The 14,256-nt window shown below is 41.7% G+C and overlaps 1 protein-coding gene across 1 annotated transcript; it reads right to left on the reverse strand.

Annotated features, from left to right (window-relative positions):
* Positions 1 to 3,885: 3,885 nt before the first annotated feature.
* LOC148116283 (extracellular calcium-sensing receptor-like) lies at positions 3,886 to 8,395 on the reverse strand. The gene is made up of 3 exons (XM_087890923.1): positions 8,152 to 8,395; positions 6,959 to 7,177; positions 3,886 to 4,082 (listed from the first exon to the last, which is right to left on the reverse strand). Exons 1-3 carry the CDS (start codon positions 8,284 to 8,286, stop codon positions 3,900 to 3,902), a joined length of 537 nt encoding a protein of 178 aa, XP_087747049.1. The 5' UTR covers positions 8,287 to 8,395; the 3' UTR covers positions 3,886 to 3,899.
* Positions 8,396 to 14,256: the final 5,861 nt, after the last annotated feature.

The following is a 14,256-nucleotide window of genomic DNA, read 5'->3' on the forward strand; positions in this document are numbered from 1 at the left end:
CTTAGTTTCCACCCATTGCTTCTTCTCCTGCCCTCAGGTGCTTTGACTCCCTCTTCTTTGTGGCAGCCCCTGAGATATTGGAAGACTGCTATCATGTCTCTCCTAATCCTTCTTTTCATCAAACTAGACATACCCAGCTCCTGCAACCGTTCTTTATATGTTTTAGCCTCCAGTCCCCTAATCATTTTTCTTGCTCTTCCCTGCACTCTTTCTGGAGTCTCAACATCTTTTTTACATCGTGGTGACCAAAACTGAATGCAGGATTCCAAGTGTGGCTTTACCAAGGCATTATAAAGTGGTATTAACATTTCACGTGATCTTGATTCTATTTATTTATTTTATTTTATTTTATCATATGTGTATACCGCCCTACTCCCGGAGGACTCAGGGCGGTGAACAGCCAAGATAAAAATACAAAAAACATACAAAAACTATTAAAAATAGATTAAATAATTTGGGCTCAAGAAACAAATTTAAACATCGAATTGATGTAAAACATTTAAAACCCAATTTAAAAGGAAGAGTTAGGCCAGACCAGCCTGTTGGAATAAAAACATTTTTAGGGCGCGGCGGAAGGTGCGGAAGTCTTGGATCCTCTGTATCTCTGGGGGGAGCTCATTCCAGATGGCAGGTGCCTCCACAGAGAAGGCTCTCCCCCTGGGGGCCGCCAGTCGACATTGTCTGGCCGACGGCACCCGGAGGAGCCCCTCTCTATGGGAGCGAACTGGTCGGTGAGAGGCTACTGGTGGCAGAAGGCGGTCTCGTAAGTACCCTGGTCCTGAGCCATGGAGCGCTCTAAAGGTGGTAACCAAAACCTTGAAGCGCACCTGGAAGACCACTGGGAGCCAGTGCAGCTCGCGCAGGAGGGGAGCCACATGGGAGTGCCACGTCGCTCCCATCACCACCTGTGCGGCTGCATTCTGGACCAGTTGGAGCCTCCGGGTGTTCCTCAAGGGGAGCCCCATGTAGAGAGCATTGCAGTAGTCCAGGCGTGAGGTGACAAGGGCATGAGTGACCATGCATAACGAGTCCCGATCCAGAAAGGGACGCAACTGGCGAATCAGGCGAACCTGATAAAAAGTCCTCCCAGCCACGGCCATCATATGCTCTTCTAAAGACATCCGTGAGTCCAGGAGGATGCCCAAGTTGCGAACCCCATCCATGGGGGTCAACGACTCACCCCCAATAGTCAGTGATGGCACCAACTGACTATATCGGGACGTCAGAAACCACAGGCACTCGGTCTTGGATGGGTTGAGCCTGAGTCTGTTCCTCCCCATCCATTCTATCCCTCTGTTTATGCAACCTAGAACTGTGTTGGCTTTTTTGGCAGCTGCTGCACATGGCTGGCTCATATCTAAATGGTTGTCCACTAGGACTCCAAGATCCCTCTTACAGTTACTACTATTGAGCAAGGTACCACATATACGGTACCTGTGCATTTTGTTTTTTTTCCCTAAATGTAGAACCTTGCTTTTTTACTGTTGAATTTCATTTTGTTACATAGCGCCCAATGTTCAAGTCTGTCCAGATCCTTCTGTATCTTGAGCCTATCTTCTGGAGTGTTGGCTATTTCTGCCAGCTTGGTGTCATCTGCAAATTTGATGAGTTTCCCTTCTATCCTCTTGTCCTCAATTATGATAAACTGGTACAACAGATATAAAAAGATTTAGACAATTGGGCAAAAATACAAATATCTTTAATTGGTAGAATCACCGCAATAAAAATGAACGTATTACCCAAATTGTTATACCTCTTCCAAACAATACGAATAAGATTGAGGAAAAGATTCTTTGAACAATTAAATAAAATAATAGGTAAATTCATTTGGTTGGGGGGAAAATCCCGAATAAAACTTAAACGTTTACAGGATTCTAGAACCAAAGGAAGCTTTGGCCTGCCGGATTGGGAATGATACTATCAAGCAGCAGCAGCAATGTGGCTTAAACATAGGGTTCAATTAAATAACAAGAGAGTATTAACTCTAGAGGGCCACAATCTTCAATTGGAATGGCACACATTTCTGTGGGAAGGAAAGAATAAAATTCATACATACTTTCAGAGACATCTAGTACGAAATCCCTTGATAAATAATTGGGATAAAATTAAAAGAAACCACTATATGAAGATTTCAATTTGGATTTCAACAGAACAAAAATTATCACATTCTAAACATGCCTCAAAGACAAATACAAATGAGGCCGAACCTTGCATTTGTTAGAAATTTTTGTTTCTTACTATATTTTCTTTACAATTCAGATCCGGCCTCAGCAGAATAATGTAGCATTTGGGGAAAAAGATACAAGCCAAGAGAGCCGCTCCAGAGGCCAAAATGGAGAAGATCTCCACAGCCACCATGGACTTCCCTTTGGTGCTCAGGTAGGTGGGGAGGAAGGTGATCCAGACGCTGCAAAAGACCAGCATGCTAAAAGTAATGAACTTGGCTTCGTTAAAGCTGTCAGGCAATTTCCTAGCCAAAAAGGCCACCGTGAAGCTGATGAGGGCCAAAACAGCAAGATAGGCAAGGACCATGTAAAACATTAAAGCTGAGCCTTCATTACATTCCAAGATGGTCTCTTCAAACAAGGAATGGAAATCCCAATTGGGAAATGGGGGAGAGGTTACCAGCCAGGTGGCACAAAGAAGGGCTTGGACCAGGGGACAGGCTATGACAATGGAGTTGGTAAGTGGTTTCCCTAAGAGTTTCCTTGACCTATTTCCAGGCTTGGTGGCCATGAAGGCCAGAACCACCATGACAGTTTTTGCCAACACAGCAGAAACTGCAAGGGCAAAGAGGATGGCAAAGGCAGATTGTTGGAAGAGGCAGGTGATCTTCCCTGGTTGACCAATGAAGAGGAAGGAGCAGAGGAAGCAGAGCAGGAGGGAGACTAGGAGGATGTAGGTGAGATCTCGGTTGTTGGCCTTGACGATTCGAGTGTCATGATGTTTATAGAAAACCACCAGGACTGCAGAAGTGATCATAGAGAGGAAAAGAGCGAGAAAAACTAAAGTGTATCCCAGGGTGTCTTGATAGGCCAGGAAGTGGATCTTCTTGGCAATGCATTGGTCCTTGTCCTTGTTGGGAAATTGGTCTTCTGGGCAGGGTTCACAGCGAGCAGCATCTGAAATCAAAAGTCTTTGTCTAAGGATTTCTTGAGCAACTACCATGCTTTTCTGCTTCCTTGCTTTTCTGCTGGTGACCTACCCACAAAGGGTATAATGAGATAACTCACTGTGCAATTTATGGGGCAACAAAAAGAGTGAATAATTGTTCATTTATGATGATCCTGGGGATAGATTAGCCAGAGACAAGGATTTATTCAGTTCCAGTTATTCATTCACTGTGCACTTCCATGACTGATGAGGCTTTCAGTTTGCTGCCTCTTTTTTCTCCCATTGGATAATGGAACCCACAGTAGATGGACAGTTCTGTTATCCAGGAATGCTGCTGTTTTGTTTGTGAGTACATTATCCCTTAACCTGATAGCCTTAATCTCTCTGCTTTGTATCTCAAATCTGTTCATTTTCCCTCCTTCCTCCTCTATCAAAGAGACATAGATAGATGGATCTCCTCTTTCTCCGGCAGGTCTATTTCCTCAAGGGTTGCTAGAGATGCCGGAAGAACTTCACTCTAAATGATCAAATAAAAGCTTGGACCATATGCCTCACTTCCTCAAGAAAAGACTGAAAGTTGGTTTCCCAGTTGGAGGTGAAAGTAGAAATAGAAATAGAAATTGGGGATTGATAAATTGTGCCCTCAAACTATCCTTGCTGTGGGTTGGGAAAGGTGACCTCTGTGGCCAGGGCAGTTTAGATCTGTAAACTGAAAGGTTCTGCTGAAAAGTGTGAGTGCATCTCAATCTTATCAAAAATGACACAATGACAAAAAATATATTGATTTAATGAATGTCTTCCTTGATTATGGAAGATTTAGAATTAAAGTCTCCTCCACCTGTCTGATTAGAAACAGTCCCTTCTGGACAAGTGTCACACTGGTAGCAGCAAACCAGCTCGCCCTCTGGAACTCTTCTCCTCTCTCCTGCCTGGCACATCTTCCTGCCACACCTGGCAAAGGGGATGGTCTGAAAGAGAAATACTTCAAATTACTTAAGCAATGAACCTAATGCCTTGATAGTACAGTGGTTTAGTGCACCCTGTTATTAACACAGCTGCCTGCAATTTCTGCTGGTTCGAATCTCTCCAAGGCTCAAGGTTGACTCAGCCTTCCATCCTTTCTAAGGTAGGTGAAATGAGGACCCAGTTTGTGGGGGCAATAAGCTGACTTTGTATAAAATATACAAAAGAATGAAGGCTATTGCTTAACGCATTTTAAGCCGCCCTGAGTCTCCGGAGAAGGGCGGCATATAAATCAAATTAAAAAAAAGAAAAATGCATTCATTCTTTTCCTCATTCCTAATTCTTTTCCCCATTCCTACTTTGATGTTCTGATTCTCTTCTAAAGAAATACATTGCTACCGTATATCAGAAATATGGAACAGTTCCTGAGGGATTCAGGCCACTGGCATTACTGACACACTCATGGATGTGGGAGATTGGAACTGGGATTTCATCCTGCTGAGGAAGGGTTACAACTGAACCACAACATTTCTAAAAGGAAGAACCATGAGGCTACAACTGAGCAGCAATGGTTTGTAGAAATCACTGTTGGTTGCTGTAATTGCATCCTGCGTTTCAAGCAGAAGTTCTTCTCAATCTCATCCCTTTGTGGAATGACACAAACCAGACGTCAAAGGTGCTATATGCAAAGCAGATTTTTCATCAAATGACTACTGTGATTTCTGACTCAATTTTATTGAAAAGTTTTACAAAAAACAAAAATTTTCTCCCCCCACCCCATATTCCCCCCACCCTTTCCCTCCCCTCATCCCCCCTCCCCCCCCAGACTTCCCAGAGCAAAATACAAGGTGTTTCATTTAACAATCATAAACTAGATTAACCTACTTGTCCTCAGACTACTAACTCCCCCCCTGAAACCTTAACTCCACTATAGATAACAAAATACTTCTAATACTTAACGTTCATTCATAAGCTATTTGATATTTTCTTGTCTGATACTTATTATTGAATATAGTCAATCCATCTTCTCCATTCTGATACATATCTTTCTTGTGTATAGTCCTTCAAGTACGTTGAGATTTTCGCCTTTTCTGCTAGGTTCGTTACTTTCAGTATCCACTCTTCAATAATAGGCAAAGAGTCTTTCTTCCAATATTGTGCTACTAACAGCCTAGCTGCTGATATTAGATTCAAAATCAGTTTAGTCTCTGATACTGTACAGTCCATAGTTATACCCAATAGGAACAATTGAGGAGTAAATTTCAACCTTCTTTTCAGAATATTCTGCATCACCCACCAAATTTTTATCCAAAATGCCTTGATTTTCTTACAGGTCCACCATATATGATAATAGGTTGCATCATTACATTCACATCTCCAGCATTTACCTTGCAAATTAGAATACATACATGATAATTTTTTAGGATCTAAGTGCCATCTATAAAACATTTTATAAAAATTCTCTCTCAAATTTTGTGCTTGCGTAAATTTAACATTTCTGACCCAAATCTTTTCCCACATTTCCATCATCGCTGGTTCCTGAAAGTTTTGTGCCCATTTTATCATACAATCCTTAACCAATTCTATTTCTGAATCTATTTCCAATAATGCATTATACAACCTTTTAATATGCATCTTTTAATACGCCATCACTGACTATTGGGGGCGAATCATTGGCCCCCACGGAGAGGGCTCGCAACTTGGGCGTCCTCCTTGATTCACGGCTGTCTTTAGAAGAGCACTTGATGGCCGTGACCGGGAGGATTTTTCATCAGGTTCGCCTGATTTGCCAGTTGCGTCCCTTTCTGGATCGGGACTCTTTACGCACGGTCACTCATGCCCTTGTCACCTCCCGCCTGGACTATTGCAATGCTCTCTACATGGGGCTCCCCTTGAGGAGCACCCGGAGGCTCCAACTGGCGCAGAGTGCGGCCGCGCGGGTGGTAATGGGAGCGACATGGCGTTCCCATGTAACACCTCTCCTGCGCGAGCTGCACTGGCTCCCGGTGGTCTTCATGGCTTAGGACCCGGGTACTTGCGGGACCGCCTACTACCACCAATAGCCTCCCACCGGCCAGTACACTCCCATAGAGAGGGGCTCCTCCGGGTGCCGTCAGCCAAACAGTGTCAACTGGCGGCCCCCAGGGGGAGAGCCTTCTCTGTGGGGGCACCTACTATCTGGAACGAGCTCCCCCCAGAGATACGGAGGATCCCGGATCTGCGCACCTTCCGCCGCGCCTTAAAGACCTTACTATTTCACCAGGCTGGCCTGGCCTAATTTTCCCCCTCTTTTATAAAAGATTTTTAAAATTTTAAACATCTTTTAGTATTTATATATTCAATTTTAAATTGGTTTTAAAAGTTTGGGTTTTAAATTTGTCGGGGCCAAAATTATTTAATTTGATTTTATTCTATTTTTTAAATTTTGTATTGTATGTGTTTTTATTGTTTGGCTGTGCACCGCCCTGAGTCCTTCGGGAGTAGGGCGGTATAGAAATCTAATAAATGAAATGTAAATGAAATGAAATCTGGCTTTGATCTCTAATCTGTTTCACCAGATTTTCCTCATTTTGCATAACACCAAATTTTTGATCTTCCCTCCATCTAGCCTGAAGCTGACCATACTGAAACCAAGTATAAATTATCCCTTCTTCTTTTAATTCATCTAAAGATTTCAGTTGCAGTTTACCCCTTTCCAAAAAAAGAAGCTCTTTATAAGTAATCACCTCTGTTTTTTGCTCTATACTTATATTTTCTATTGCATATCTGGGATTTGCCCATTTCTGACTCAATTGATTATATTTCAAGTTAGGAAGATGTTCTGCATCTCAGAAAGAGAATGAATATTTCCCTGAACTTACAACATTTCCTTGCAGCTCACCTTTTTGGCCCAGACGATTCCATCGGAGTTAATGGTGAAATCCTGGCCAGGGGGAGCCTCAGGATTTACTTGCCCAACTTTTATGGGGACAAAGGATCGATTGGGGAGGAAAACCCAATTGAGAAGATCATAAAGAACAGATCCCAGTGCATCTCCTGAGAAGAAGACTTCATTTCCAGCACTGTTGTTGAACTTCACATTGCTCAAATAGGCAAGAATCTGAAATAAAACGAGACCTTCAGAAATTGGAGTATTTGAGCTAGATCTACAAATGAGACATTGTGGCTTCTGTCATCACATAATGGCTACTTCCATCTCTTGGTGGCGATCTGAGGAATCAGGTGTAACACCAAATACTTAACTCTGAAACTAAACATTTTCCCTTTATCACTGGGCATGGTTTCCAACTCAAATTCCACCAAAACAGAAGAATTTTAGTTCCACAATCTAAATTTAATTTTAGGATTTTCCTCTTGTGAGACTTGGCTACATGCATTTTCAAGTATTTCCTTTGTTCCAAGTTCTTGTTAACTGATAAATGAATGTTTGAAATGATTTCTATCAGAATTATGGAAAATTCCACTGATTTTCTCTAGCTCATTGTCAAAGGCTGCCAAATGCAGGAACCAGGTTTAATCTACTGGGCCATTTGGAAGGAAGCATCTGACCTGGTTGGTCACTTCACTATTCAGAGAGGTCCAACGTTTTAGCCTTTGATGCAGAACATTCTGATGAATTTCAGAACAGGAACCCATTAGTACCACTTTGAATCTTGCTCTTTGCTGTGGTTGTCATAGAAACAGAATAATAGTATTGGAAGGACATTGGGGTCTTCCAGTCTCACCCTCTGCTCAAGCAACAGACTCTCTACAGTTTTAGACAAGTGGCTATCCTGTCTCTTCTTAAATGACTCCAGCAATGGGGCACCTACAACTTCTGAAGAACTCCTTAAGAAGTTTCTCCTTAGTTCTAGGTTGTGTCTCTCCTTGGTTAGTTTCCATCCGTTGTTAATCAGAAGCTCTTTTCACACATCAAGCTGAGTAGCACAACAAATGGTAAACTAAAAAAAAGGGCAGGGTCTCAGATGACTTGGGATGGGAGCATGCATACATTGAATCAGGAACTGAAGAAATTCATATGGGGAGCTTCCGATTTAAGTGTCTGTAGACCGAGTCAAAAGTCCCAGAAATTACCTGCCATGAGTGGACATTTGAGATCCTCTTTCCAAGCCTCATCATGGTCGGTCGAACTCTGGATCCATACATTGCATGCAAAGCATATGCCAGAGCATAAACAGCATTGTAGATATTGTAACTTTCTCCTGTCATTCTTGTTTCAAAAGTGTAAATGGGTAGATTCTGCAGATTTTCCTTTCCTGTACATTGTTTTTCTCCCTTTGGAGGGATCTTTCCTGATTTATGGATCTTGCAGCCAAAGACAAATTCCCACCATGGAGGGAGAAAGACATTTCCTTGGGGGTTCAAGGGGTCTAAAGACAGGAGGAAGTGGCTGAATTCTGAGACCTCCCTGGAATGGTCCCTAAAATGCAAGGCCCCATTCAAAACTTTTATATATTGCATTTTTTCTTCAGATTGTCCCATGCCAAGTTTCCAATGGGATGTAAAGATATAAACCTTCCTAAATGATACTTTCATGATATTTTCAAAAAAATATACCGCCCCTATTAAACTGCCAGTAACAGTTGAGTCTGCAAACAGAATAAACACTTCTGTTTTAGACAAGGTAAGAAAATTGTGAATAAACTTAGTCTGAGTGGTTTCAAAATTATCCAATTTCAACCTTTCAGTGAAGGCCAGGCAGATCTCCTTCTCCTGGAGCATTGGTGTCAGAGTTGAGACAAAACGTTCTCCCCGGTCATCTTGAGGGGCCAGAAGCCCAACCCAGTTCCACTGGAAATACAGGAGCAGCTGGACTAAACCCACATACTGAGGAGATTCCTTGGGATTAATCCGGAAGAAAGAAGAATAAACTCTTCTCTCTCCCTGAGAGAACTCAAAGCCAACACCCAGCTGGAGAAAAAGAGATTCTTTTTTCAAAGACAAAGTAAATGCTTTATGTTGACTTTAGTAGTAACCATTGTGTGGTTGATGGCCCTCAAGTCAGGCTGACTCATTTTGACTGGCAAACTTCATCTTCTTCCCTTTTTAGCCATTTTTATTGGTTGTCAGAAGACAAGAGAAGAAACCAACAATCTGATACAGAGAATAAATGGCACTAAAATGATGGCTACCCTCTAATAAAGAATAATCTAAGAGTCACAAGCTCATTATACGCTCCCACCCCACAAAAAAACCTTCTTTTAGTTTCATCCTGACTTCTGTGTGTGCTTTTGATCTTTGTCTGTTCCATACTGTATCCAAGAGAGCTCTCTTACCTGTGGGACCTTAAAGATGCTGAAGATGGGGGCCATCAGCCTTGAGGATTTGGCACTGAGACCACCAATGACGGAGAGCAGAGTGTCCTGCCAGCCCCGTTTGTACCCTGGAACCACTTGGCCTCGTGAGGAGAGTATGGAGAGGCTGTTTAAGGAAATATGTATCTCGCTTTGGAAATGGCCGTAGATGTGGAAGCCAAGGGTGATGTTGGGGAGCAGAAGAAAATCCTTATTGACCTTGGAGACAGCAAACATCAATGCAAGGAACTGCTGGTAGTAAGTGGTGAGGAGGCTGTAGTGAGAAAAACATTGGAGAACATTACAGGAAAACTTGTGCATGGCTGTAGAATTTGCTTTATTGTTTGGGGAGACTTTTGGGGGCAGAAACTTCCAGATTTCATTGGGTTTGGGTTTTTTCCAAAGGATTTCCTTTGTCTAAGCTTGGATGACTTTGTGAGAAAGGAGACAAGCCTTTCCATAGATTTTATGGACTGTTTTATACACTCTACCATGCCTGCCATATTTGCTTTGCTCCAATGGCTGTAATCCTTTCCAGCTGCTCACCTTTCACCATAATTATTTAAGGTTTCTCTTGGAGCAGCTTCTTCAGGTGGGGTAAAATTTGCTGAGCCCAGGACTACAGTGGGGGTCACTTCATAGATTTACTGAAGGCCATTATTCATCAGCAATGCTGATACATTACTAAGAGGGATTTTTGAATCCCCTTGAAGAGTCTTGAGCTTTTATTTGAATTTTCTAGAAGAAATTACTGGTGAGATTCATATTATAATTTGACTTCTTCACTAGGCCAGCACAGCTTCCCTCTTCATTTTTTCTTTTTTATAATTTTCCTGATTTCTAACCTATTTTAAGAGCTTGTTAATTTATTGAGAAAAGCACAAAATGTGATTACACCAGGACAGTACAGACACTAGAAGAAGTATTTCTGAAAAAAATCCCAGAATTTAATGCAAAGACAACATTTACTGTATCTGGATGTTTCCCCTCTAGCTTAAACTTACATATTCTTTAGAAGACGATTCACTGTATTAAAGTCCAAGGCAGGAGACTTTATAATGATTCCCAAGGGCAAATTCCCACCAATAATGAGATCACCAGGCCTATAGTAGCTTTCATTTATCTGGATATAATCCCTGAACACACACATCTTTTGCAGCCTCCTTGCTGTAGTTGGAGCCAGGAACCAGAAGAGCATCAGCATCAGCAGTAGCATGACTCCTGCCCAGCCATTCTTATCACCTTCCCTCCTAGAACAGAAATAAAGGTTTATGCAGAAACTGATGTGAAGGTTCCTCTTGAAATCTTACTGGAACCTTAGCAGATCAGACACTACCTGTGCCACCTGGATGCCACAGGATAAATATGTTGTTTATATCAATAATGCTTCCTCTTACCTGTGTTTGGGCCATGACAATAGAGGAAACAAAGGCATGTGAGTCTCTTCAAAGCCAGGAGTGAGCTCTTTGCAAGACAGGCTAAAGTGACATATTTTGCCCCCCCATCTGCTGAACTCAGAGATATTTTTATAGCTTGGAAGAGCTCTGTATCTAGAAATCCACAGGGGATATACACTAAGTATTACTGTACTTCAGATAATTGCAACGAAACGCAATTGTTCTACACGTGTAGCAATAGCTTCTCATTCACCAGAATGGAAAAACATATTTGTGTTTCTTGTAATGCACAGAGCAGATGGAGTCATGGTAAAGTTGTGAATTTGACCTCCATGAAACTGACCCCCTGCAAACAAGATGGAGTGTGGCCTTTGCCATAGTTGGTCCGTTAGTATGAATGCTAATGGGTCATGCTGGCATATAATAATCAGTTGTACTCTTGTAACTGAGCAGTGATGCCATTACTTGGATGGAAGAACTAGTTTATTTGTAGCTACATGGTAGATGATGACATTAGAAACTGCAATAACGGAGAATGGGTGCATACTGTTATGCAGTTCCCTCCTTCATCTGAATAGTAATAGAAATATCACTTAGACTTAAATACCTCTTCATAGTGCTTTTCAGGTGTCTCTAAGCGGTTTACAGAGTCAGCATATTGCCCCCAACAGTTTAGGTCCTAATTTTACCTACCTTGGAAGGATGGAAGGCTGAGTCAACCTTGAACCTGGTGAGATTCAATCTGCCAAATTGCTGGCAGCCGGCAGTCAGCAGAAGTAGCATGCAGTACTGCATTCTTACCACTGCGCCACCGTGGTTCCATTCAATGTTGGTTGGTGGGAAGAGATTGAGCCCAATCCACCAACTTTCAGGGTGCATCAATGAGGCCTTCTCAGTCAGAGTCAGATATCATTTGTATGCTGATGGTGTTCAGTTGTATATTCATGGACTGACCAAGCAGTGCTGTCAACGTTTTGCCATTGTGCGTGGAGGCTGTTTAATGGGGAGGAACAGTCATGGTTTAAATCCTAGGTTGCATTAACAGAGGGATAGAATCAAAATCACGTGAAGTGTTTGTACCACTTTATAATACCTTGGGAAGATCACACGTGGAATACTGCATCCAGTTTTAGTTGCTATGATATAAAAAAAGATGTAGAGAACATAGAAAGATTGGAGAGAAGAGCAAGAAAGATGATTAGGTGGCTGGAAGCTGAAACCTATGATGAACTATTGCAGAAACTGTTTATGTTTAGACTCAGAGAAGTAGTAGTATTGACATGATTGCTATCTTCTAATATTTGAGGGGCTGTCTCAGAGAAAATGCAGTCAACCTATTCTCCAAATCACTTGAAGCCAGGACAAGAAGTAATGGATGGAACTTTATCAAGGAGTGATCCAACTACAACTAAGGAGAAATTTCCTGACAATGAGGACAATTAATCAGTGGAAGGAATTGCCTCCAGAAGTTGTGGGTGCTCCAACAAAGGAGGCTTTTAAGAACGAACTGGAGAACATTGTATGGATTCTCCTGCTTCAGCAAGGGGTTGGACTAGGAAGAACTCCAAGGTCCCTTCCAACTCTGTTATTCTGTTGTAACATGAACAACAAAGAAAGCATTTTCAGAATTGCAAGATTGGGTTAAAACCAAGCAGTTGTAAATAATTGTTCCTCCCAGAAGTGCAACTTTTCATCTTTGATTCTGCATGACAGTTTGCTGTCCTTCTTAGGACTCTTGTGCAATCTGGGGTTTTTGCTGACTATTAATTTCTGCTCAAGGAGTAGTATGGTGGCTACCTCAAGAAATGTCTTTGTAAATGTTGTGTCAGTTGAAAAACATTGAGACTACACAGGAAGTTCCAATTAGACTGATTTATTACTAATCATGCCTATCCACAGGAACCTAATAAACCAATGATCAGTATACCTTGGTGTTAGATAACGGTCAATGGAATTCAAGAGAGATTGGATTTAATCCTTTTGTGGCTACATAGAGAGTTTAGGCTGATTCATCTTTTGACTCCATGCCCAGTTTCTGTCACTCCTCCTACAGCTTCAGTTTGTTAAACAGAATAAAATTGAGCTGTGGAGAGTCTGAATGTCCAAAAGAGCAACAGAGATGATGCAAGCAAGAGTGGTGGAAGAGTTGATGCAGAAAGTCTTCTGTCTTTGGGAACAAACCCACAGTTGAGATGCTGCCAGTATGAATCATCCTTGAGAGAGGGGGTTGTTCCCCTACCTCTGAAGGAGGACTCAGTTTGACTCCTACTCAAGGAACAATTGCTGGACCACATCAAACTCAACTATTTTGGTGGACCCTGGATGAATCCTCATTTCAGTGAAGTTTCAGGACTGGGTTTGACATAGAAATGGGATTGGTTGCACATTTAGATGTACTTTGGAAGAAGCAGGATGAGGGCAGTGCATCCATTCCAGCTCAATGTGACCTCTTGGTAGTCTTTAATGTCATCAACTGTCAAGCACAGGAAATCAGGAGTGCAGGCAACCCAGATGAATATAGTGTTGTTTTATGCTAATGGTCTCCATAAGAATCTGATCTTCTAACAGTGAAAGCAAATTTGGCAGTAAATAAGAGTCAACAGAATTCTTTTTTTAAAAATTTTATTAAATATAAATATAGAGACAGCACAAAGACAAACAAAACCCCACCACCTACAAAAACCCACACAACATTCTACATATATATTTTTGTCATCAACAGAATATATAGTGTTCTCCTTTATATATTAATAAAAAGCTAGTATTAGATTCTTAATTCAAATAGTTTAAAGTAAAAATATACTTGCATCATTTCCTTATTCATCTCCTACTGTTAGTTTTTTACCCTAATTTCTATCATCTATGGTTATGCTAATTTCCCTTTCCAGCCATCGCTGCCGGAAGTCCCTCAACAGAATTCCGGGTAGGCTGGACTTAGATCTCTTGGGGACTTAGATGAATGGAGCATTTAACCCCTCCATTGGGCTCATCCTTGTCATCTCCTACCTCAACCCTGGTTTCCATATGTATTGGTTTTCTTATAGGTCTTGACAGTCTTTAAGGAAGATGATCAGAACTGCAGATGAGATACAGAGACCAAACAAGAATCACACAATTGTATCCCAGGGTCCATCAATGGACAAGAAGTGCAACTTCTTGGGAATGCTGTGATTATTCTCCTTGTTACAATACTGGACTATTGGGCAGAAGTCACACAAAGCTGCAACTAGAATCACAAGTCTTTAAGTATTTCAGGGCCATCTACACTTAGCAAGGTCCTCCAGACTCCAATTGGAAGCTTCTCTCTGTGACCTTCCCAGAACAATTGCAAACATTTGGACCAAGTGCCTCCATACAAAAACTTATTTGCTGATGACAGTGTAGTCCTGGCACACAAAGTAGTGATCTACAGTTGATATCAAACAATTTTGCAGATTCACTTATGCAGCATATTAACCTAAACAATGATGAAATGCTTTACTAACTCA

This window comes from Pantherophis guttatus, chromosome 1, assembly GCF_059756535.1.
Source record: "Pantherophis guttatus breed Tessera chromosome 1, ASM5975653v1, whole genome shotgun sequence".
Classification (NCBI taxonomy): Eukaryota; Metazoa; Chordata; class Lepidosauria; order Squamata; family Colubridae; genus Pantherophis; species Pantherophis guttatus.